The 26,562-nt window shown below is 35.7% G+C and overlaps 2 protein-coding genes across 2 annotated transcripts; both read right to left on the bottom strand.

Annotated features, from left to right (window-relative positions):
* Nucleotides 1-2,149: 2,149 nt before the first annotated feature.
* LOC145037568 (epi-neemfruitin B synthase L1AT-like) lies at nucleotides 2,150-3,917 on the bottom strand. Its single transcript, XM_078986254.1, has one exon. The coding sequence runs from the start codon at nucleotides 3,799-3,801 to the stop codon at nucleotides 2,290-2,292; it is 1,512 nt and encodes a 503-aa protein (XP_078842380.1). The 5' UTR covers nucleotides 3,802-3,917; the 3' UTR covers nucleotides 2,150-2,289.
* Nucleotides 3,918-18,783: 14,866 nt separating this feature from the next.
* Nucleotides 18,784-25,830, bottom strand: SE (C2H2 zinc-finger protein SERRATE (SE)). Its single transcript, XM_078986253.1, has 12 exons — nucleotides 25,274-25,830; nucleotides 23,204-23,328; nucleotides 22,867-22,915; nucleotides 22,201-22,275; nucleotides 22,042-22,116; nucleotides 21,911-21,958; nucleotides 21,345-21,413; nucleotides 20,465-21,265; nucleotides 20,318-20,366; nucleotides 19,633-19,901; nucleotides 19,290-19,481; nucleotides 18,784-19,122 (listed from the first exon to the last, which is right to left on the bottom strand). Exons 1-12 carry the CDS (start codon nucleotides 25,756-25,758, stop codon nucleotides 19,062-19,064), a joined length of 2,298 nt encoding a protein of 765 aa, XP_078842379.1. The 5' UTR covers nucleotides 25,759-25,830; the 3' UTR covers nucleotides 18,784-19,061.
* Nucleotides 25,831-26,562: the final 732 nt, after the last annotated feature.

Raw genomic sequence — 26,562 nt, 5'->3', positions numbered from 1 at the left:
TGATGGATATTGAAGACTACAGATCCATCAGCCTTATTATAAGTTTCAAATAATCCGTCCCAAATATCCTTAGCTTTATCAGAGTAAACATGACTAGCATAAATGGATTCAGAAATAGACCCTAATATCCAATTACATACAACAGCATTAACACGCTCCCATTTAGAAGTTTTAGAAACATCAGTTTTTTCAAGAGTTAAAGTTCCATCCACAAAACCCAACTTATTCCTAGCCTTCAGACCTCTAGACATGGCACTACGCCATAACCGATAATTTTCATTTCCAGTCAATTTAATGGTTATAATTGAGGCTACAGCATAATTAGAAGGATGAACATATAAAGGGTCATCAAAATCAGCAGTAGTACCATCTTTAGGAGTACCACTCCCTCCAGGAGTGTCTCCTGCCATTGTAAATCACAGAAATCACACAGAACACATAGCAAACAAACAACACACAGAACAAATAACAGACCCTGTGTTGACTTAAAGTCCAGATGGTCACCACAGTATGTCGGGGCCCAAGACAATCAAACACAGAGTCAAACAGCCAGGAACAAGACAGTATACACGAAAACAAAGAAGAAGGTAGAAGAAAACACCCTCACAGTGCTATAGGAAGCTATGTTGTTGTTTTTTTTTTTAAATCGACTCCCTGAATCCGTTCCCTACAAGGGTTTATCGGTGATGAAATCCGACCCCAAGAGGATTATTTCAGATAAAGGGATTAATCGATGGCTTTCAGAGTGTATTCCTTTTTGTCCAAACTTGTAATCGCAGCAACAAGTAGATGAGAACAAGCGCCAATCTGCAAGATCAATCAAACATCTCGCAGTACCAGGATCCAAAGAAACAAACTAGGGTAAACAGAAAACGAAGCCCTAGATCTAACAGATTCAACTAGAAAATAAAGAATCGGTATACCTTTTCAGATCGTTGAGAACCAAGATCACCAAACAACGATCAGCAACAACCGAAGCGTCAGGATCAAAGAACATGAGCCTTAAAGCTCTGATACCATGTTGAAATCACACAAGATATTTTTTCCAACATCTTCATTTCTTATATCAATTTAGGACAAAGAAACAGAAGGTTTTCATGTACTTACAACTGAAACCTCACTACAAAACTCTAATCTACTCTCACTCAATCACACTCAACCCTAATCTAAACAGATCAAACGATAAGAAACATCCGATCATAGATCTATCAACAAACGATTGAGAGATTACAATAACTTGTTAACATACACAAGAACAGAGAGAAGTAGATATACAAACAAAGAAAGTCCGAACAAAGTAAACTAGAGAATACCCTAACTCTCTCAAGCTAAAGAAGACAATCTGCTCAATATCTCCACTCTCTCTCTTCTTTTATATCTCAGTAACACAAACGGATCAACCCAAATATATTTGACCCATATCAGAAGATCCGCGCATTATTCCTGCATTTACAGTCTAAACCACAAACAATACTTTAAGCACAAAAAAGCCCTTTAAGAATACAAATAAATATAAGATTGAATTATTTCATTATTTTCAACACTTTATATGCACGAGTTCTTTTTTATGATTACTATGACTTTTATTTATATTTCTTATGCTAATAGGCATCATATCTCCAATTCACATTTTTATGACACACATAGTTGTTTCGGATTGATCGCGGAACTTCGAAAAAATGAGTATCGGTCAACAGTCTTAATAGAGGGTAGAGAGAGAGAGGCGGCCGACAACGGCTTAGGTAACCCAATATTCTTCCATTTTTGCAGTACCATGGGTACAAAGTGGTGTAGCCGCCCATACCGTCTTGAACCAGTCCCCATATATCGTCAACTCAAGAGCACCATTTCATCATAATTTAAAAATGTTTTATTCTTACAAAGCTTTTCTCAACACGATATAAAACCATAATAGCAAAAAATCAGGTTCACCCTTATATAAAACCATAATAGCCAAAAACCTCTTTCAAAAACAAGGTTCATCCTTAACTCGTGCAATATTCTAATATTCTAATTGAAATAGAATAAAAATAGTGACGATGCATCCACAAGAAAACATAAAATATAAAATATCTTATCTTGGCTCAATTATTTCATTGTTTGTTTTATAAAAAAAGGAAAAATATATAGTATCGCTTAGAAGAAGTGAGGCAGAATAAAAACTTAATATGTGAATTCTGAACTTAGTTTCAAACTTTCAACATAACCCAATCCATGATTTAAAGTTGTAAAGCATTACAATTACTTGAAACAAAAATACACTTAAACTCATCACATATTGATTCTTACTTAATTTAGAAATCTTAGAGGGCTAGGGTTGACAGTAGCATATGATAAAACCTCTGGATCACTCTCGAAAATCTCCATTTCTTCCGAACTCAACGAGACTACAGCTTCCACACCACCACCCTTCTTCACTTCATTCAAAGAGACAATCCTCGAGCATCCAGGATTCATATGATAGAACCATATCGGCTTTCCCCATCCGAAATCCATCTCATAGATTCCGGTATTCAACAAGCTGGTAGCAAAAAGGCAGTTTTCTTCGTTCATCACTTCGATCAAATCGTTTATTATCTTCTGAAAACCAATGAATGTCTCGTGCCCCTTTTCACGTTTTAAAGATTCAACGTAACCTGAATCCAGTTTGGATATGGATTTTCTCACTTCATCGATCATGGTCACAAGATCCGGTTGTTTGTTCGGAAAGCAGATCGCATTCCCTGCACTGATAACGTTTCCGATCAACTCAGTCGGCAATGGCGGCGAAGCCCTTTTCCGTAGATTCACGAATGTGAACAAAGCGTGAGGTGAATCCGGGCTAAATCGTCGAACAGTGGTGGCGGCTTTGGCAGCAGCCTTCCACACGACGGCGGCCGTGACCTCTGTGCGAGTTGGCCCACGTAACGCCGGTGCAACAGGTTGCGCCTTGAGGGAAGCCAACGCCATGGAATCAAACACGAATCGTTTTGTACAAGGTAATTTCGTATGCCATAACTTGGAAGGCCATTGTTTTATGAATGGGTTATTCGGGAAGATGTCAGAGGCCACAAGACATGGTGGAATTATCTGCGATGAACCTGATCTAGCGGCTGTAGCCCATGCTTTCATGAACGTGAAATACGTAGTTCCATCGAAGATCTTGTGTGATAAGCTCGTGCAAAGACCAATCCCACCACAATTGAAAACATTCACCTGAACACTTATAACAAAGTTCCCTAATGAAGATTCGGTTGTGATACTCGGGTGTTTTGGAATCAATTCTTTCAGTTTCTGATCATCAGGTTGATGGAGGAATTCTTGGAGAGTTTGATTGACTCGGGCTTCAACGAAATAGACACCTTTATCGTTACAATCAATGCTAAATATGTCAACGATTTCACCAGCAAAAGGATAGTATTGTGTTAGAAGCTCAGATAAGGATTCCTTCAGACGCCCTGATCTTGTTGCTATGACGTCTGAAACAGAAGTGTTGTCAGTGTTGGGAAGAAATAGGATCGTAGGGGTGTTGGAATCGAAAAACATTTGATCGATAATGGATAGATTGAATGTTCGTAAATGATTTGGAGTTGGATAAGCTGGTTTGATGCTTCCTATTGAGATTATCTCAAGATCGACTCTTTTGGTAATGTTGTTTTCATCATCAAACCTGCATGAGGAGTCATGAGTAGTATAATGATGACGGAAGGTTGAAGATGAAAGAGTGGACATGGATGGGTTTGGTGTATGTGAGAAGCGAGAATGGAGTAAGTATTGTGGTGCAGAGAGGGTCCTCTTCAAGTACGATCTCATCATCATCATGTTGATTCGGTTGATGTTACAATTAATATGAGAAATCTCGAGGGTTTTGGGTATATATATCAAGGATAATCTATTTCCAACTTATAGGCTGCACATTCATGAATAGACTACGTGAAATCGGGACAACTTAAAGTTCAGTACGTGATGGAACACTTGTATTTTGTTTATATTTCATAATTAATATATTAATATTCTTTGTTTAATAAATACTAATAAATAAGGACCACATTATTTTATTAGAATACTTTCTAATAAAATGTTTATCTCTGTATGTTTGGATATATTGGAATAGGAACCGATGTCAATTGAAACCAAATATATAATTCAATCCGGTTTCAAAACTGAGCCCACCATTAATCTGTGCTAAAAGCTTCAAAGACAAATAAGATTTTGATAAGTTGATTATATATTTACTAAGTATGGTTGAGGGAACAAATGATTTTTTTGTTTATGTTCGTTTAACAAGGCATTTTGTTGTTCTTGATGTTCATTTATGTTTGTTAAACACACATAAATAAACATAAACAAATGTAAATAAACATACACATTCAAATTAAGAATGGCATCGTCAACATTTTTAATGTGCTGATCGTTCTTAGTAATGCTATTTTTGATAATTTTACTAAATCTAAAACTTGTAAAACCTAAATCATTCTTAGAAGATCCATTTTTACTCTCACAAATTATATAATATGATATATAATGTATTATAGCAATCAAACATAAATGAATGTGATTATTGTTCATGTTCATCCGTTTAACTAAACGGATAAAAAAATATAATTTATATTCGTTCATTTATTAAATAATAAATATAAATGAAATTTCCATCTAAGAATTTATTGAATTGGTTCGTTCACCGTTCTATAAAAACATATAGTCGAACCTATTAGTCTACAAATTGTTTTTCAAATGCTTTTACGAAATAATAATAAATAAAAAACATGGATGATGTTGAACCAGCCTATCTTTTTTTAGTATGTTTGTTTGATACTTGACACTTTTCTAAGATATAGATTTTTTAATAAGAAATCAATTTAGTTCAAATTTTAAAAATAAAAAAATCTAAATCTCTAAAGTTTTTTTAATGTATCCAAAGAAATCAAAGATACATTATCGTGATTATCTTTTTTTAGCTGATTCTCCATTTAAACTAAATATCACTGCATTTTTTATATTTAATATTTTTTTAGCTATATAATAATTTTAAACTTACTGATTATAACAATGATAAAATAAATATATCTTTATTATTTAAAAAAAAACAAAACAAAACAACCTTTGCTTTTGTTTGTATAAGGAAAGATTCTCATAAGAGACGCTACGATTATTTTTAATAAAAAGGGTAACCTTTGGCTTAAACTACGTGAACTGGTTTTGGTTGGCATCTTTTCTCAAGCATGTGTCTCATTTCTTTATTGGTGGATTTATTATTTAATATCATTATATAATATAAAAAAGCAATCCCTTGTAAATATTAGGGGAAAACTCAGAAAAACCCTATATATTATACCTTAATGCATAAAAAAACCACTATATAATTTTAGTGTTTGAAGTTTCTGAGGTTGTTGATTTAACAAGTGTTCGAATTTATTGCTCACAAAACTCCGTTCTACTCCGGTGTCAAATAGGATGCATGCATAAGTGTGCTTTAGGAGAAACGTACCAGTAACAACAGTGGGATCCTGAACCGCTTCTCCCTGACCCATAGCTAGCACCCTTCCTGTTCCTGCGTTCCTAGAGTTGTTGGTGTTGGGGCAATTCCGACAGATATGCCTTGTCCTTCCACATCCGTAGCAAGTGGGGCTTGATCCCATGTTATTGTTGTTGTTGTTGGTGTTGGTGTTGTTGTTGTTGTTGTTGCGGTTGTTGTTGTTGTTGTATCCTTGTGGTTGATTCTAGGAGGATAGGTCCTGCAATACTTTGCAGTGTGACCCTTCCGATTGCAACTGGTGCAATACATTTCCTTGCATTCGCCGTTATGGTGGTAGTTGCACTTTGGGATATTCCCAGAATACTGCCTAGGAGCACTTGGATTAGCTGAGGCTGGAGCATGTGGTATGAAGGGTACTTGAGTGGTTGCAGCATTGACCGTCACCGTTTGTTGCTTCTTTGCCAATTCCGAGCCTTGTCGCCCTTTTCTCTTGTTTTTCTTTCCTTTCTTGTTGTCATTCTCTTTCTTGCCCTCGATTTCCGCTGGCTTCTCGCCCTTTTTGTTGTTGTGGCCGTACAGCTTCTTGGCTAATCTCTTGGCGCTATCGAACGTTTCAGGTTTGGCAGCGATCACATTTCCTTGGATCGGGGAGGTCAATCCCCAGATGAATCGTTCGATCTTCTTTCCTTCAGACGTAATCATGCCAGGGCACAATAATGACAGCTCGCTAAACTTTGATATGTATGCATCTATATCAGAGTTTCGGACGATGAGATCCCACAGCTCTTGCTCTATCTTCTGAATTTCGCCACGAGGGCAGTACTCAGTCATCAGCATTTCCTTCAGCTCCGTCCATGGCATCAAGTTGGCTATAGGGAGAGTCATGGCCTCTATATGTCCATTCCACCAGGTGAGAGCCTGGTCGACAAAGGTGCATGCGACAAACTTCACCTTCAATTCCTCGGGGCATTCACATATTTCGAACACTGATTCCACCTTCTCAATCCACCTTTTCAGGGCTATCACACCACCTGTGCCATTAAAGGTTCGCGGTTTGGCATTGGTGAAATCCTTGTAGGAGCATGTTTTGCTCGGTCCTTCATTGATCCCGTTGTTCGAACTTCCTGCCCCTTGTCCGTTGACTCCTCCATTGTTCCCTTGGTGAATCTGCGTCATTGCTGCGGTGACCGCAGCAGACACAGCTGCTTGGAATGCAGCTGAGTCAACCTCTGGAGGGGTTGGTCCAGGGTTACCGCGAGTCGGTCGTCGAGGCATCTTTCTGTCATGGAACGGAAAGCTGTTGAGTGCCTATGGTTTCGTGAGATGGTGATCCTATAAAATAGGTGCATGACGCGAACTTAAGCAATTTCACAATTTAGCATACAATCATGGATATATATAACACATAGCGGATTACAACATCACAGTGGAACACATAAAACTTTTTATTAATATTATCCGCATTTTTGATACATGAAAATTTTGCTCGGAAAAGCAATACCTAAGTAGTGCAATTTCGGCAGCATAACGGCTCTATGAGTAGTGTAATCACTTAAACATGGAGTCAGAGTACATAGCATAGATCCTAGTGACATAGTACTAAAGACGGGTATGACTAGTCCTAGTCATGGTGGGATGTGCCAGGGGGTGGTGCTGAGGAAGTGGACGCTCCCTGAAGACGAGCCACCTATCGTTCTGCATCTTGGAGTCGAGCCTCCCACCTCACCTGTCTCATGTGGAACTCTTGATTAACCTCTCGCGTTTCTTGCTCTGCGCGCTCGACCCTAGTCCGCATCTGGTGCATCTGATCGGCGGTGCTCTGAGCTAGGTCGCCAGTATTCTGTAATCGTCTCACCATGACCAGAGGAGAACGATCGGCCGGTCCTCTATCCCTCAGGTCATAGAACTCGTGTGACATGCCGAACGGGGGTCGTTGTCCCTGTTGCCTGCTCCACCTCCAAAGGTTGATACCCCAGGGGGTGTAGGACCAATGGGGCCTACCCGATAAGCGGGCAACCTAATCGGATAAGGGGGGTTGATGACTTCGGACTCTGCGTTCGAATCACCATCTTCGTCTTCATTGGGTTCTTCCTCGAGATCTCCTTCGGCTTCTTCCTCCTCCTGGTCCACCACTAGCTTGGCAGGTCCGTCTTCGGCTTCCGCCTCAGGTTCCCCCTCGGATTCCTCCTCGAGGTCTTCCTCGGGTTCCTCTTCAGACTCCTCCTCGGGGTCCTCTTCAGGTTCTTCCTCTGATTCTTCCAGTCATCCGTTATTCCCCTGATTAGGGAAATAAGGATCTCCAGGTTGATGGAAACCATCCATGCTGTCTGCGAGGGTGTATAAACATGCTAATATCATTCCTAAGACGTATGGATTGAGTGGCTGTTCTTTTTTTGGTTCTAAAGGGGTATGCTTTTAGATTTTTCCTACCATCGCGATTTCCTCGGGACACGTGATAGTTGCACCTTGGAGGAAATGTAGTTGATCAGGCTACATCCTCTCCTTGATACAACCGTGAACAGTCCCGGCTTACCCGAGATGATAGCATTATCTTGTTTGGTTTGGTATTATATTATGTTTCCTAATTCACACAGGCAAAGATGTTTTATAGTTGTGTTCTTATCTGTTTTGTTTTGTTCAGAGTTGGGTTAGTCCCTTTTTGGTTTATAATTGCATATCAATGTATGGTTAGATATGCTAGTTCACTATAAACAATGCTCTGATATCAACCTGTCACACCCCCGAACCAGACGGCGGAAACGTCTGAGGGCTCGCGTGAATTTAATTGAATATAATCACAATGAATATACATGAATCATAACATAAGCGTCACCATGCATCAATATTACAACTGGAATTGTTCACATCAAGTACATTGTTTTAACACTACACATTCATAACCTAAATAGTTTAAGTACATTTAACAACATAACATCTAACATTACTTCTTATAACTCTTCCGCTTACCTGTTACCTGAGAATACAAGTTATTTTGGAAAAACGTCAACATATGAAATGTTGGTGAGTTCATAAGCAATGTTGTGATAAAATGATTTGTGTATTTTGTAAAACCCAAAAAATCTGATATTTTCTGAAAAGACTTTTGTTTATCAAAGTGTGAAGATCCATAAGTTGATTCATGAAATGATTTTAAAAACATATATATATATATATATATATATATATATATATATATATATATATATATATATATATATATATATATATATATATATGAAGGGTATTTTGTAATATAGTTATAAAGTTTCGAACGAGTAATATTGAATTCCCCGGAAAACCCGATGTTTTCTGATGTTGAAATGTATTCGTAATTACTGATTTTTGTATTGTCTTAACGAATGAATATTGATTAATCCATATTATATACCGTCCTAATTTTTGTCTACTTTGATTTCCCGTAAGCCTTAACAAACGAAGAGAAGGGGAGTATTATGTCCCACTACTATCGTAAGTACCTTAGGCTGTCATGGATGCGAAAGACATAATGGTCCAACTCGCACTTGATTACTGTGACCTTACTAGGTTTTCTAACGGGACACTTTGGCCCACTAGCACATAAAAGTTATTGAAAGTCCTTTTATAAAATATTGGGTCATTGAAGGCCCAATAACATATAAGCGTTATCCCTTTGGGCCCAAAGATCATGTTGCTAGGCTTGCAAGGCCCAACAAGCATGATTTGAAACTCATAAGCCCAAAATTTGTAGATTTACTCATTGTAGTCATCACATATCTATTGAAGTGTTTTTAATTTGATGCTTGTTGTGTTGTATTGATTCGAGACCGAATCAATTCGTTTATAACGATATTTGGTATTGAAGGTGTATTCGTTTTCCGTTTTATCGCTAGTCGGGTATCTTGTATTTTGTCTTAATGAATTAATTTGTTTAAAAGTATGATTTTTACCTTTTCACTACCTTTCTTTTATAAACATAACACTTTTAGCCCTTTATATAAAAGAATTTCGTTTTTAGTCCTTAAAACATTTTCTTGACACTTTTGTATCATAAACTTGTTGAAAGGACATTTTTAACCCAAAATTTATTTTGTAAACAGCTTTAGCCCTTCCAAAATGATGTTTTATCGGTTAGAACCCCAAATTTCGCAACTTTTACAGTTTTGGCCCAAAATATAAAAAGTTTACATTTTTTATCCTTTTGAATTTGAAAAGCAGTTTTGACCTTTGAAATAGTTTTATTTCACTTCAAATCCCCTGTTTTACAGAATGTTACAATTCAGCCCCTTAAAACTCCAAATTTCGCAATTTTGGGATTATTGGGCCGAAAAGCCCAAATTTTGCCCATTAAGCTAAGTTTTTGCATTTCAAGTCCTTTGAAAATTCTAATATTCATAAAATTGATTATAGAAATTGTTTTGACTCTTTTGACCCTCAAGAAACCGTGAATTTACAGTTTTTAACCCAAGTTTAATATTTTTGACAATTTATGTCCTAAAATGGGTTTTATGTTAAAATATGTTCCTCATAACCTCATAAGTTATTTTTCTTGACTAGATTAGTGTAAAATAACTTAGATTATGTTTGTTTCCTTTCTCATGTCATAGAGCTCGAGTTAATACCCCTTTTGGTTGCATTTTCATCACAAAAACACATAAAATCACACACATAAATGCATAAAATCACACATATACACATAGATCTACACATTTTCTTATATTATCCCCCATAAAACATATGAAAACCGAAAAAATAGGGGTATGAAGCTCACCTTGTGTTGTAGTTTCGATTTTGAAGAAGACTAGAAGACTAGAAGAAGAAATTCGATCTTAGCAAGTCTTCTTGGAGGATATCGAACTTAGATGATTCTAAGGTGCAAGATCACAAGATTGAATGGATTTAGAAGAGATTTTTGGATGAAATGAAGTAGCTAGATCATGGATTTAACATCAACTTACCTTAGATGATGTGTTTGTGGGAAAAATCTCCTTGAAAGCTTCCTAGATCTCAAAAATTTGGAGAGGAGTGGAGAGAGTTTCTTTTGAGAGAGTTTGAGTAAAGTGTGTGTGTGTGTGTGTTTGGGTTCGGCCGAGAGGAAGAAAGAGAGGAGAGACGAGAGAGTGAGTGAGGTAATGGTTGTATAGAAGCATGAGATTTTGCATGGAAACCCCACAAATAATAGTGAGGTGGCCATAAGAAGTCAACTCTCTCTTTCCTTTGTGGTTTGGGCCGAGAATGGAGAGGGGAAAAGGAAAGAATTGGGCCTTGTATGCTTAAGCCCATTATATGATTATGTTGGATGATTTTTGGCCCAATAAAAATCAAAGAATGATTTTTATGACCTATTAGGGCTAATATAAATTTGTTTTGGTCCAATAAGGCCCATTAAAGTTAATCTAGTTTATTTTGGGTTCATAAGGCCCAAAAATGTTAAGTTTCATGTATATAGGTCCAATTAGGGCCCATTTGAGAGTTATAGGTTCAAGATAGTTAAATTGGAAGCTCATTGGTCCATTAGGTCCAATAAGGAAGTCTTAGTTCAAAGTGAACTCAAATTGGAATTTCAAAGGTTTCCAATTCTTTGTTGACCATTTGTAGGGCTAGAATGAAGTATTTGATGAAGTTTTGTTGTTATAGAATAAGCATCATGCATGCTTTCATGTTATTGATTTATAGTTGTTATAATTGTTGTAGTTACAAGGCACCAAAATTCCTAGTTGTGACATTTACCTACTCTCGAAACCCTAAGCCTCCATTATAGTGCTCTCAAGCTTTCTTTGCCATTTTTGGGTGCTTTGAAGCTAGAATGAAGAAAAGAACCTTTGGTGATTCAAGAATTGGCAGTAGATTCTGAGTTGGTGTGATATTTCAGATCATTTAAAGGTATGAAGCTCATACCTTGGCTGTTATTCATTTAGATCCCCTTTCCTAGTTAGATTTTATCATTTTGGGGCCATTTCCAAGGTCAATTCGTGTATTGTGCCTTGGTGAGCAAAGAGAACTTCATATAGGTTTGTCTTCGCCTAGAAACCCATAAAGTATCAGTCTTGGGTGTATTGGTGAAGCATGTGTGTCTCAAACCCTATCCCTAGAGTGTTTCAAGCCTATACTCCTTGGTTTCACGTAAAGTTTGCAACTTTACGTGAAGGGTGGGCCTTAGAAGTGTGGATCTGCAATTTGGAGCCCCTGCATGGCTCGAAAAGCCTCTGAATGGATTGAGAACTAGAGAGACTCGGCGAGTCACATGGGTGTACTCGACGAGTTGTATGAACATGTGCATGGACTCGATGAGTTGGAAGAACAACTCAACGAGTCTGTTAAAGATTGCTTTAGACTCGGCGAGTCTGTTCTTGGACTCAGCGAGTCAGGTCGCAGAACCCCAACCTCTTTTGGTTAAGCTTCAGATTTGTGAGTCGGTTGGCGACTCAGTAAGTTGGTCAAGACAGAATTCAGAGATCGTTCAACTCGACGAGTCCTGGGGCGACTCGGCGAGTTGAGTCGTGTTATGGGAGTTTTCTGAGTATAAGAACTCGACGGGTTGACTCGGCAAGTAGAGTCAATCAGGAAGGTTGACTTTGACCAGGACTTTGACCAAAGTTGACTTACTTGACTTCGGGAAGACAGTTTAGTCTAAGTGTTGTTATTTGTATTGGTTGCTCAGGGGCTAGAGGAGTAGCATTTCGGAAAGTTGTCGGTTAGTAGTCGAAGGGTTATCAGCCGAGTTCAGTAGTTCAGGTGAGTTTCCTTCCAGTAGGAACGGGTCTACGACCACAATGCCGACCCGTCTAGTTAGCAGTAGTCTTCGGACTTCGGTTCGATGAGTAGTTCAGTGTGCTTGATGTCTTTGTGATTCAAGCATGTTTTTGTGTTATGTGTTCCGGACTTCGGTCCGATGCAGTATTCAGTGTATGTGTTTATGTTAGTAGTTATGATTATGCTATGCCATGTTCAGCCAGTTAGACCGGACTTCGGTTCGATGTAGTTAGCCAAACATCGGTCTGATGCAAGGGGCAAGGCCCCAGTTAGTCCGGACTTCGGTCCGATGTAATTAGCCAGACTTCGGTCCGATGCAGGGGGCTAGGCCCCAGTTAATCCGGACTTCGGTCTGACGCAGTTTCCGGACTTCGGTCCAATGCAGGGGGCAAGGCCCCGATTAGTCCGGACTTTGGTTTGATGCAGTGGGCAAGGCCCAGTATGTGCTTTATATGTTATTGTATGGTACGTGGTAGTTTAGGGGAGCTCACTAAGCTGTGTGCTTACAGTTTCAGTTTTGGTTTCAGGTACTTCTGCAAGCAAGGGGAAGAGCTCTGGTTGATGGCATGGCACACACCACAGTTGCAGTTTATTCCTGGGAGTTTTATTGATATTTTGATGTGATATTAACTTCAGTTTTGCGTTGATACATTTACTATGGCATTTTGAGACATATTATTCATGGTTTTGTTATTTAATGGTTGATGTTGCGATTTTTAGTAATATCAAAACAAAAAAAACAAAAAAAAAAAAAAAATTGGTCGTATTTTGGGTCGTTACTGTAAGAAATTAGGATTTTGCTAGTGCAGAGTCTAGATTCAAAATCAATAGAGTAATGCCCCATTTATTTGCAAATAAGCTAAAGCATGGTATTTAAAATATTCAGAACATAATACTTAAGTTCTTATTTTCTTAGAGACACAAGAAGTGATTAAACCAACACTCACAGCTTATTAAATGTAATACTTTTAAATTTTATGCAGCTAATTTGGAAGATCAATTTCATATGGTTGATGGTGGGATAGCAACTAATGTGCCTATTATTCGTACAAAGCTCAAACCAAGAAAGCCATCTGAAAGGATTATTAAGATCAAGCTCCGAAACCTAGTTTTTGATAAGGATAGAGGTGGATCTAAACAGGGCAAACCTGTTAATTTAGAACAGTATATTTATGAACTGGAATGGGACAAAACTCTAGCTGTTTGTGATGTTTTTTTGACACTTGGAACTTAGTATTCCTAGCCTTTTGTAATGTATGTCCTCTTTTAACATGTTTATATTCTTGCTGTGTTGTTAGTGGAGTGGTATAACTGTTCTATATGTTGCATTGTGTATTCTTGTCCCATTTTTTGTTTATCACACCAAGGGCAAAATAGTCAAATGCACGTAATCTAGTATTCCCATTTTTTGTCTTGCATTGTGTATTCTGTCCCATTTTCTGGTATGCTAAAGACCCAAACCAAGAGAAAAATGGTTATCTCCTTTCTGTTTTTATTTTCCACATCAGGGGCAATAAGGGAATTTTTTCTGTTTTTATTTTTCTTTTCTGTGAACCGATTCTGTTTGCAGTTGGGCAAAATCCTCAAATTGTACTCAAGTTTTTGTTTGTAGGTAGCATCATATCAGAGTTGTACATACCAAAAAAGATAAAAACTCCATACATGTGGTGACAAAAGAAAGTGACAATTACACTTAAAAATCAATTTAATTTGCATCAGATCTTATACCAATATGTTTTAAAATACATGTAGTGTAATTTTTCATCTCTTTTAAGTTAATTGTTGTTTAATTCATTAATTGATACATCAGTTCATCTTTCCAGACCTATAATGACAACAAAGTGACAACTATACCTTGAAAAATCCATAAACAAGACTTCATGGTCCAGGTCTGATGTTTGACGTATTAGCATATATGGGTTCTAAACTTCATGGTTTCTGCTCCTTTCCTTTTGGTAGTTGCTGCTGCTTTGTCTCTTTTCGGTTGATTTTCCATATTTTGGAGTTGACGATTTTCCATATAGGTAACTGAAGGAATTGAATATGTAATATATAATTAGTTGAATCGATTGGAAGCATTAATCGAAGCATCAGAACCTAAATCGAAGGGTCTGATCGTCATTTTTTAGTCGACACTAGCCAATCTCCAAGTCGGCGATCCAAACTCCAAACTGCCATCCCAAACGCCAAATTGGCGACCACAATTACTAATTGGACCTAGTCTGATCGGTACAAACACGTTCTAATAATCAATTTTGCTAGGGATCGTGAAGTCGGCGATATTGTTCTAATTGTCGATTTCTGAGATATTGTTAACCGGTTAACTATCAAAACCTGATGAAAGAAATAAGTTAGGCGATCTCAAAAATAAAAGTGGTTTAAATGGACCTAAAAATACATGGACTAATAATAGATAGGTTTTTTTTTTGTGGTTTTCCCTAAATATTAGAGTAAATTACAGTTTTGGTCGTTGCGGTTTTTTTGGGTCATCATGTCGTGTTTTTATCTGATACGACACGATAAAGTCTTATGTAACACGCACACGAAACAACACGATCTCTGGTTTTTGTAACTAACACGAAAACGAACCTATTAAAAACGACAAACACGACACGATATGACAAAGATAACATAAAATTAATGTATTTAATTAATATTTATTCATACATAACACGAAAAACACAACAAACAAAAAAAAATGTTACATCATATCAATTTTGTGTCAAATTTTGAACACGAACAAGACACGACACGACGTCGTGTTTTTTACACTTGACACGAACACAAATTTGAATTTCAATTTCATCTCAATTTCGTTTTGTATCATGTATTTTTGTTATGTCGTGTCATCAATTGTCACCCTTATTCCTTCCATATTAAAAGATTGTGTTACCCTTTCTAATTTTTTTTTTTTTTTACTTTTTCTATTTTTAATAAATATAAAAACCACAATGACCCACCACCTTACCCCTATCCCACCCCCAACCATACCCTTTCTTCTTCATACATTTTTCTCGTTAAAGACTACAACCTCTCACTGCCTAAAACCACTTTCACTGCCTCCGACCACCCCTTACTTTGTAGGTATGGTGTTTACACTTTCATATGTCGCCAAGTTTGGTTCCCCACGGAAATCATGTACACAAAACAATAAAATGATGAATAATATTACTTTCTTTTTGTATGATTAGAACATTGAAAAAACATTATTTGTGTCCACATAAGTGAGGATGGGGCAATTCCTATTTTTGTAATAAATATCAAATGATTAGATTTTGTTTTTGATAAAAATATTAAATAATAATAATAATAAAGTAAAATATATGTGATAAACATTTGGCCCAGAGGAACCTCAGAACCGAAACCGAGTATTTGGTCTGGTTTTTGGTTCTCCATTTCCCACTAAGGACATAGGCGGTTCATTGAACTCTAAAAAATTCAATGAATTGTCACATTATAGTCACTTCAACATTTCATTTTTTTAATTAACTTTACTCTTTAACACTCACACTATATTAAAACCTACAAAGTTTAATGGATTTTCATATCGTCATCATTATATTTTTAAACATAATTATAAATTTAAAATAAAATATATAATAGCTAAAAAAGGTACAATACTTAAAAATACATTAATTAAAAATTATAAAACCTAAAAATGTGATACATTGAATAATATTTTATTTAATGTATTAATTTGAAAAAATACAACACCTAAAAATATGATACATTAAATAATATAATACCTAAAAATATGGTTAATTTTGTTTGTGGTGTAATTAAAAAACATATATAAAAATCATAAGAAAATATGATTAAATATGTATTCGGTTTGAAATTTAATAAAATAAAAAAAAAAAGATTAAATTCATTGAACCCTCAATAATCATATTGTTGGATTAATGTGTCTAGATTCATAATTCGAAGCTCTAATAACTAGAACTTGATTAGAATGATATTTGTATAGAAATGATAATTTGTTAGATTATGATGTTGTTAATAAATTAATTGGAAATTATGAGGAAATGATTTGTTAATATATTATATGATTAATATATTAATTGGAAATTGATAGTTGATTTGTTAATTTATTATGTGATTAATAAATTAATATGAGATTAATTTATTATGTGATTAATAAATTAATATGAGATCAATTGTTAAATAATTGATTTATTAATTTATATGATTAATAAATTAACATGAAATCAATTAGAACTAAGAGCACATCTATAAAGAGTACACTTCCTTGTAGAACCAAACCGGAATCGGAACTGAAACTGGAGTATTTGGTCTTATTCTTAGTTCTGCATTTCCTACTAAACTGGTTTCTGGTTTTTCAATACTCAGTCCAGCTCCGGACCGATGCTCATCCCTAATATATATAAATTTTGAATTTTTTTCTTCTATAAATAAATTTCAAAATTGATATTATATTATTTTTTTTGGTTTAACTATAAAAATAATAAAAATACCTTATATTTAAGTTTATTTTCTAAACTTTAAGAATTCGATTTAGCAATATAAAAACTCTATTACTAGAGGAATTATATCACAAAGAAAACTTTTAAAAAAATCATGATTTTAATAAAAATATAAATAATTTCACAAGCATGGGGCGTGTATTTTGCTATAATGATTTATTTTCGAGAAATTAAATATCTTCCTATATTTTTTCTTATTCATAATCTTATTTATATCAAATGTTAACATGTATTATATTTAATGAAATTAATAATATTTTAATAAATAATATAATTTCGTAGTACAAACTTTTTAAAAAATAATTGAAACACCATTGTTTTAAGTATTTCGTATGAACACTAGAAAATTGGTGATCACGTGGAAATTCTCTTATTTATTTTTTTATTTGGTTAATTTCTTAAAAATGCTTAACAAATTGGTGTAGATATATTATTTTCTCTATTTTTTATGTTATTACTGTCCCTCAAATGGCAAATCCCGTTTATCCATGTCGTCTTATTATTAAACGTGCCTATTTGTAAAATTAGACCTTGAAAAATGAAGCAAACATGACGATGGGGAAAGAAATTGGAGTTTTGCTTTATTGCATAAAAAACCAATTCATTTATTTATGTGTTTCTTCTCTAGATCCAGACATTTTTTTGGGGTTTTCTTTAAATTATCTCCATGAATCCACAAAAGTTAATGAATGGGCAGTTGATTCTTTGGTTTTTTATTCACTCACAAAAATACTGACATGACAGCTTTTATATATTATAATATACTTTTTTTTTTTAAATGAAACAAATACTTATAAAAAATTCTAGCTACCAATAGGTTCAAAATATTTTCTACTACAAGTTTTTTTTTTCTAAATGATACATTTCATTATCTCGAATCATAATAAACTTCATATGTATATCATGTTTTTTTAACTTTTGTTAGATTTAAATAAACTTGAAACATTTTCTCAATATTTGATTTGTTCTTAGGATTTCACACATATCCAATAAAGTCAATCAAAAACATAATAGATGTAGTCTGAAAGTTTTTATCCTCTTTTAATGGTCATTAGAACTTACAACATAAACATGAACCCAAAAGTATTATTAAGAACGTAAAGTTTGGTCTGGTTTGTTGTTGACTAATTATTTATACGAAAATTTTCGTAATGACTTGTAAAGGTAAAGGACTTTATTACGGAATACAATTAGTCACAAGTTTGTATCTTTTGTTCACCATTGAACTTGTTTATGTTATTCAAAATATGTGATTATGGCAGAGTATTGTAGGTTTTTTGGCCAACTATGAATTCTCGGACAAACATACTAATGAACAGTGAACTCACGCTCAAGAACAAAAATGAAATCGATATTGTGTTTGTGTGTGTGCCTAGAATGATGATCCCTAGAACTCAAGAACACATTCATGAAGTCAATGATTCCCATAACTCAAGAACAACATTCATGAACATACAAACACATACACTGGATAACACACACACAAGAGCACACTAAAATTCATGCTAAAATCTGGGCTTTAAATTCTGGGTTTCCAAAAATCGACCCAAGAGATATAAAATCTGGATTTAAATCTTTAAAAAAAAGACTTCTATGGATCATCGAGTTCAAGTTTTGATTATCATTTCCAAAAATCGACCCAAAAGATTCAAAAACCTTCCAAAAGTTGAATAAAAATATTATAATCATCGATTTGTATGGTTTGCAGGTTCAATATGTGTGTGTGTTTGTGTGTTTTTGACACACCCAGAATATCCTATAAGATGGGTTCTTTCAATAATAGAGAGTATGTATGTGCGTGTTATCCCTGAAGATCTTAAAATCTGTATTCTTGACAAGAGATCAATTTCTGAAAGTGCAAGATTTCTGGAGTGTGTTAATGAAGCTTCAGGTTGTGGGTAACAAAATTTGAAGAACCAGCTCTCTCTCATTTGCTTTTATGTGTGTATATTTTAGGATAAAAGAAATCGAAGAGCTGCAGGTTCATCTTGACTAGAAAATTCATGTTTGACTGGCTAAACAAACCAGGTATCAAATATCAGATATCATATAAGTCATTTAACCCATTCAGAAAAAACCCCGGCAAATCAGGCTTGCAAATTCAACAAAGAGAAATTGGTGTCAAATATCAGATATCATATAATTCATCAATAACCATAAAACCCCTAAAATAAACCATCCAATGAACCCAAAAAAAAAAAAAAAAAAAAAAAAATCTTCCCTCAGAAAGTGTTTGGGGCAAAATCGAATTTTACATATCCACTACAACTTTTTTCTTTTTTTGTTTACCAGCAAACGAAAAATACAAACTTTGTGTCTTGATCGTTTAATTCATTTGTGTCATCCATGATCTTAAGAAACTCAAACTATCTGAATATCATCTGCTTTTCAGTCTACAGACTCCTGTAGTCTATCACTGTCACCTCATCCTCTGGCGCATCAAGGTCTTGGTAGCTGCACACACACATTTCAAATCCCAACAATATTTATTTACTCCATCCTACTTCCACTTTCCTTAGGTCTAATTTAGAAATTACACTTAAACAAGAAGAAATGAAAATACAGAAGTATTGTTTTAGGACATAATAATTTACTTATGATAAAAGGGGAACAGAACTTGCCTTCGTAAACGACGAGGATCTTGTCTGAAAGACGGAGGCAAAGCAATTATAGGGGCGGGACCGCTCATCTGGGGCCCACTCCGACCGTTTCTACCACCACCGCCGCCACCTTCAAAAGGGGAAGGACCGCCTTGGTCTCGCAGCATCCGCATTGCAACTTCAGGAGGAGCAGGGACAAACGGACCCAAAGGACTGAAAATTATACAGAAAGAACATTACAACACATACTAACATTTGTTAAGTAAGCATATCCTACTTTATCCTACTTTTATTTCTTCCGATTACATTATACAGCCTTATACGATAAAAGCATTTAACAAAATGAATGAGGTCAAGGTCTCACCCAGCACCAGGTACAGGCATCAATACAGGAGGAGGAGGAATGTCGGAAGGGAATGGTGCATGGAGGCCTTGTCCACCGTATGAATCAAACATCTGATCATCATCACCACCACCATCATTGTTGGTTTGAAAGTCCATCGACTCTGGATTCTCCCCCCTGCTATCAAATCTTTCACCCCCACCGCCATTATTTCTGCCATCATTGTCTCTCCGGCGGTCGTCTTTCAGTCGATTTTCCATTCCCGGCCTACGCCTCTGTGGCCTATCTTTCTGTAAACATGTTTCAGTATCTTGTTATTAATAACCAACATACCAAGATTTTAATTTATTTATTTTATTTACTTCCTAACTAATCCAAATAACCAGTTACTGCAAATATGATGAAACCAGCTATTTGGCTTAAATTAAAATGAAAAAAAAAAAAAACCAAAAGTGATTTTCATAGAAAATCTTAAACCCTAGTGGCTTTTTCAAATAAGTCAGGTTTTCTAACCTTTTGTCCAACAAACTATATTTAATTACAGATTAGAATCTATAAATATTTAACTTTTATTCGTTCAAATTCATTCCATTTCCTACCAACCAAAAGTTCAACAGATTATGATTCCTTCAGATTCCAACTCTTGAATCAAATCCCATTCCTTCTACTAATAAACATAACGGTGTAGCAGAAATAAAAAGCTTACCGGTTGAGAAGGCTGCATAATAGGTATCCCACCAGGTGCATCTTCATCACTGCAAATTTCAAACACTTTCATCACCACAACATTCCAAAAAGGAAACAAACATCAAATATATATATATATATATATATATTCAAAAACACTACTTACTTCATATAATTCTGGAAATATATATCTTCACGAACTTTAGCAGTCACTTCCATGACAAGTTCCGGATGCTTCAGCTTCAAATGTTTATGAACAAACTCAGCAGCATGAAACAGCTTCGTGCAACCCTTAGCCCCACACCCGTATTTCCACCCGTATTTTTCATCCCTAATTTTTCTCACATACGGATCCAACGACTCAGCTGCAACAGCATCAAGCTTTTCCTTTGCAGTCATCACCTCCAACGGATCCTGACCCTTCAATCTCTCCCCCCAACGTGTTTCCAGCTTCTTCTCCCATTCCATTCCGTTCGTTTTCGCATCGGAATTCTTCGATTCCGGCCGAACATGTCGGAATCCCTTGGGTTCACTTTTCTCAGTCATACCATAATAATCCAAACCATGAATCCGCCAGAGATAAGTAATGAGTGTGTCAAGTAATTCAACACCCTCGAGACCTTTCACGGCGGCAGCACCACGTACGATCACCACCGGACCGCTGGAACCACCGCCGGAGCCGCCGTGAGATCTATCTCTGTGTGATCGATCGGAATCGCCTCTTGATAATATGTTGTCTTCGATTCCTTTTTCCAAATCGAGTTTTTTCACGAGGGCTAGGGCTTGTTCAACATCGGCTTGGATTCTTCTGGGCTCGGAGCTGATTGGGTGGGCTTTTGGTGAGAATGGGTCGGAATCTTTCCGCCCATGCCGCTTTCTTTTGCCGCCTGGATCTTGTTCGTCTTCGGAATTGGGGTTGCTTGTTTGACCGGTTTTGTTTGAAGATGAAGCGGTGACACCGGGTCCTCTGTTTGATTTTAATGAGATGTTAGCGGTTTAATCTTTGAAGGGTAAAAGTGACAATTTGATATAATGGGTATTCTTACAAATCCAGGGATCCATTTTGCAAGTCGAGTATAAATTCCTTGGCTAGCTTTCGTGCAGATTCGTTTCTCCTGGAAATAAAAACATTTGCCAGAATATCTCATACAAAGCTTTAATAAGATGTAAACTAGCATTTGTTGAGAAACTCGACATTTTAACTTTAGTAATTTTATTTGAAGAAAATTAAATATAATGAAACTCATTAAACACAATATAAGTTGAAGTAAAATTAAAACATTTTTTGTTAGTTTCAAAAAATTAAATGTAATATAATAAAACTGTGACAAAAAAATTGGTTATATTGATTCATTCCATTCCATGATGGAATGAAGAAAATGCCCCATGACTATGGAATGAAAAATAACAAAATAGAAGGAATCCGATTCCTTCAAGAATGGTCCATTCCATTCCATCAGTCAAAAAAAACAGATCTTTTTAATAGCTATGGAATGAATAATTCCATTCCTTCCCTGGTTTCATCATACCAAACACCACCAAAGTGATTAACAAGAATAAAGATCCTTTAACTAGTAACAAGAAGCTTCTTCTAATAAAAAAAAAAGCGCACCTTTCAATAACAGCAAGCAAATTTGTGGGGTGATATTTGTCTTTCAACCTACATATAAAATTATGCATCAGAACTGAAAGGTCTAAAATTAACGAAAATTTGAAGAAAGAGAGAAAAGATGCAAAAAATACCAATCTTCGCCTTTATGAGCATCAAAATAAGCCTGTTTCTGAGTTGATATATATTCTGATTTGTATTCTTGATACCTACAGACAAAGAAGTCTTCAATAACCAATAACCTAATGCACAAGAAAAGACAATGTACTTTAGTATGAGTATGCTTATTATACCTGCGTTCAGCTTCTGATGGCAGAACATCATCTTCAAGCTCCTGAATAAACTGCTTATAAGACATCAATCCTTCTCTGAAATGTTGAATTGAAAGGTCAAATTCACATGCGAGAAATAAGAAGGCATACTGAAGAGGGTATATTTGTCAAAAACTTTAAACGATAATATCTTCTAACAGCCAAAAACTGTATTATTAGTTATGTCTAAAACATTTACAGTATATGTCCCATTCTAGTGATTCTATAACTTCAAAACAGTCAAAATGTATTATTTTAGTTTATGTCGACATTATGTATAATACTTTGGTATTTAACTTAAATTTTGTCATATAACTTAACCTCTCCATGTTTTGTTGAGCTATTATATTGGATCAACTTTGATTAATCTATGCCAATAGAATGAATTTTCATATGAACTTTATATATTATATGTAAAAAAAATGTACAGTTTTAACTTTACAGTAAAGTTTAAACATAGTAAAAGCAGGCTAAAACCCAAATAAGGTTACAACAAAAATATATTTTTTTCAAATCACTTTAGAAAATAAAATTTAATTTAATCATAATCATAAAACTTATTAAAAAGAAAAACGTTTGTGTCACTAAAAGTTACATAGATAAAAGTGGGTTATAATGCAATTTTTCATTCCATTCTATGATGCTCACCTATGTGTATTGCCATGATCATTGTAACCCCCACGAGCCGAATCCCAATCTGCAAAAGCAGAAAAATGCTGATAAACTTTAAAAAAGACAAAATTATCTAAACGTATTGCATGCTGAATTCCGTACAATATGAACATGTGGGTAGTGAGTACACATTTTCACAATCAACAGCTCCATAAAAAATAAGAACAAGATGGAATTTCATTATTATATTTATTTAAAGTTAGCTTATTTACATACCCATTATAGCGATAACTAACATACTAACAGCAAAACATCAAGCTTGGTTATATTTTAATAATTCTGATAGGAGCTAATGAACAAAATTGGTGCTTACCAGATGGACCACCTTGGTATCCACCAGATGAGCGCCCACCATACCTACCACGGGGCCTATCATCAGGATAGCCAGGCCTGCCGCCCATATCACGCTCATAGCCACCAGGGTAATCATACCCAAACCTGTATCAACAATAAACAATATTGTGTGAACCAAACAAAGATTTTCAAGCAATTGTCTCTTTAAGCTACAATGCATTTTATATGATTATATACAACATATATAGTTATGTGTGTGTGCTTTCACAGATAAGAAGAATTCGTTTTATCTCGTCTCACAAAAGTGAAATACTGAAGTTAGTACTGACCAGTATTTTTACTATAGATATGGTCTGAACAAAGTTTGATTAGTAAAATGCTATAAGTCACTGAAAGCAACTGTCTTATAACTAATTTTGACCACTGGGAAGATCAAGTAGATATAACCTAGTAATCTAATATTTTTATATTTTCTCAAATGTGTTTTTGACCACATGACCTTGCTGATGATTAAGTTGAATACTAATCAGATGCTCAAAATGAAACTAGCATGTTCAAACTATGGTAGATCATCTAGGCCAAAAGAATTTTCTAGGATTTTCCAAACTACCACGAAAATAGGTATTTCTGTTAAATAAGTTTTCCAGATAATGAAACAGTCATTTTGCTTATTGCAATGCATCCCAAATGGAAAGGAATGCACTTATAGAAAAAAGAAATGTACTTTTGCTACTTTTTCACTAAAAAGCTTTTGTGGGAGTCAGATGACCACAACAGAACACATGCCTTTCATAATATATGATTCAACCTGCCAATATTGGAAGCTATACTATCATAGAGCATGGTGGAATTGTATACTTCTCTTTTAAGAGGAAAAGAGTAACTCCTTACAAATTTTCCCCCCTTTACTTTTCCTTCAATTTTCCCAAAGGTGCCATCTTTTTCTCAAAAAAAAATTACATTATTTATCCAAAACAACCTTTATCCAAACAGCAATTAATGGGGAAAATAAGCACCTTAGAACTACTAAAATTTAATATCCAGTGGTTTAAGGTATTTGTAATTGGTCTGGAATTGTATACTTCTCTTTTAAGAGGAAAAGAGTAACTCTTTACAAATTTTCCCCCCTTTACTTTTCCTTCAATTTTCCCAAAGGTGCCATCTTTTTCTCAAAAAAAAATTACATTATTTATCCAAAACAACCTTTATCCAAACAGCAATTAATGGGGAAAATAAGCACCTTAGAACTACTAAAATTTAATATCCAGTGGTTTAAGGTATTTGTAATTGGTCTGGAGTGTAGCATATCAAGTGTGTCATTCCATACTTTAAATTGGAGACATATTCAATCCAATCAAGAACTCAACATTGGGATAATGCTTCATATTTCAAGTGAGGACATGTCTCCCCATTACTAAACATCATCAGTGCTCCTTTTTCAGCTTCTATCCTCACCTCCAATTAATACTCCCCCCTTCCAAATTATAAGAGCACTTTCCTGTGTATTATATTGTTCATACCATGAAAGTGCTCCTGTAATTTAGAACGGATGGAGTATTACTACAGCTTGCAATCAATCATTTAGAGTGGATGGAGTGATACTCTCGCTCACAATCAGGTATTTAGAAAAGATCGCGAAATACTCTCACTCACACTCACTATCAATTATTTTGAAAGGGTGGGTGATACTCTCGCGCACAATCAATTTATCCATAACCCCCTGCATCAAACTGCTGCATCTCTTCACAAATGGTTGCAAACACTACTTAAATCATGTGGGGAGAAGAATGAGATACATGACAAGGCCAAAATATCCCCAAAATAAGCTCAAACCTGGAAAAAGCACTACTAGCAGAAACACAATGGATATTACAAAAAGCCTATTAAATGTTAAAGGGAGCATAATAAAAGCAATTAGCAAGCCTCCAGAAATTAACATATAGCCTAATCATCCAATTTATAGGAAAGGATAAGTCCTGGCTGACTGACTAAAATCAGAATCATATATGGTGATAATAAGCATCCTATGATAACAGCTTTCAAAAAATGCAGTAAAACAAGTGAAAAAACAAGGAAACGATTTACGGACCTTCTATCACCAGGTCCAAAACCTCCGCGAGGACTTCCACGGCGACCATCGTAACCACCGTCATCCCTACGAGACCGCTTAAAAGGAGGAAATGGGGGTGACCTCCGGGGTGGAGGGGAGTGACCACCACCACGTCGGTCTCGATAGGGAGGCGGAGGAGAGTTAGGGCTAGCAGCACGACGCTTATAATCCCTGGGAGGTGGCCCAGGAGGAGAACGATTACGGTGTTCATAGTAATCGGAACGACGATTAGGTGGACGGTCAGTGTCCCGATCCCTTTCATCGTTTCTTCTCTCTCTGGAATCACGGTCATTGCGGCGTGGAGGCAGTGGCGGTGGTGGAGAAGAAGCAGCATCTGGGTTCTCGATTCCGGTGGACTTGTTATTGTCTTCGCCGTCGTCATTGCCTTCGCCGTCTTCATCTTTGCGCTCTCGGCTACTACGACGTTCCACTGCATCGACCGGCGTGTCCATCACTTCTGCCATCGATGTAGATGCGAAAATTCCAAACCCTAAAACTGGTAGTGTTTGTGTAAATAAATGGAGTATGCACTATGCAGCATGTACCGTACAAGATAAAATTTACATAACTTTATATATTTAAAAGACTGATTTTACAAGTTCGGTCCTTGTCTTGTATCTTTATTCGCATTATTTGTTTCATATTTGATTTTTTTTTTTTTTTTTCAAATATCTTTGATGGTTTTGCTTTGTTTCCCTAATGTTATTTGATTAGAGTATATTAGAGAAATGCTCCATGATGTTTACCTTAGTTTGCACATATAGTCCAAATTTTGGGAAAATGAAGACACATCCTTATGGTTTCAAAAGCAAACGGATTTGGTTCATGTTTCAGAACTTGTCACATAGGCTCTGTTAGAAAGCCCCTCGTGTGCCCTGCTGCAAGGGGGAAAATCAGTTTTTCCGCATATCCTTCTGCAAGCCAACTTATTGTCGTCAAATGTCTCAATAAATATACTTATAAATTTCATGTTACATCGCTAACCTACACATGCCCAGTTTGGGGGGGGGGGGGGGGGGGGGGGGGAAGAGGGGCGGCCGCACAGGGCCCGAAAAAAATAGGGTCCAAAGTTTTAATTAAATTATATATATATATATATATATATATATATATATATATATATATACACACACACACACTTAGGTTATTTTGTTTTTATTAAATATTGTGTGCCATAATGCACAGATCTGAACCAACGGATAAAATTAATCAATGGGCATGATTTGAGAGTGTATGATATTACAATTGGGTAACATGTACTATATAAT

Source organism: Lactuca saligna, chromosome 3 (genome assembly GCF_052625555.1).
Source record: "Lactuca saligna cultivar CGN05327 chromosome 3, ASM5262555v1, whole genome shotgun sequence".
Taxonomy (NCBI): Eukaryota; Viridiplantae; Streptophyta; class Magnoliopsida; order Asterales; family Asteraceae; genus Lactuca; species Lactuca saligna.
Note: the sequence above shows the minus strand (reverse complement) of the source record. Positions and strands in the feature narration are given on the sequence as shown.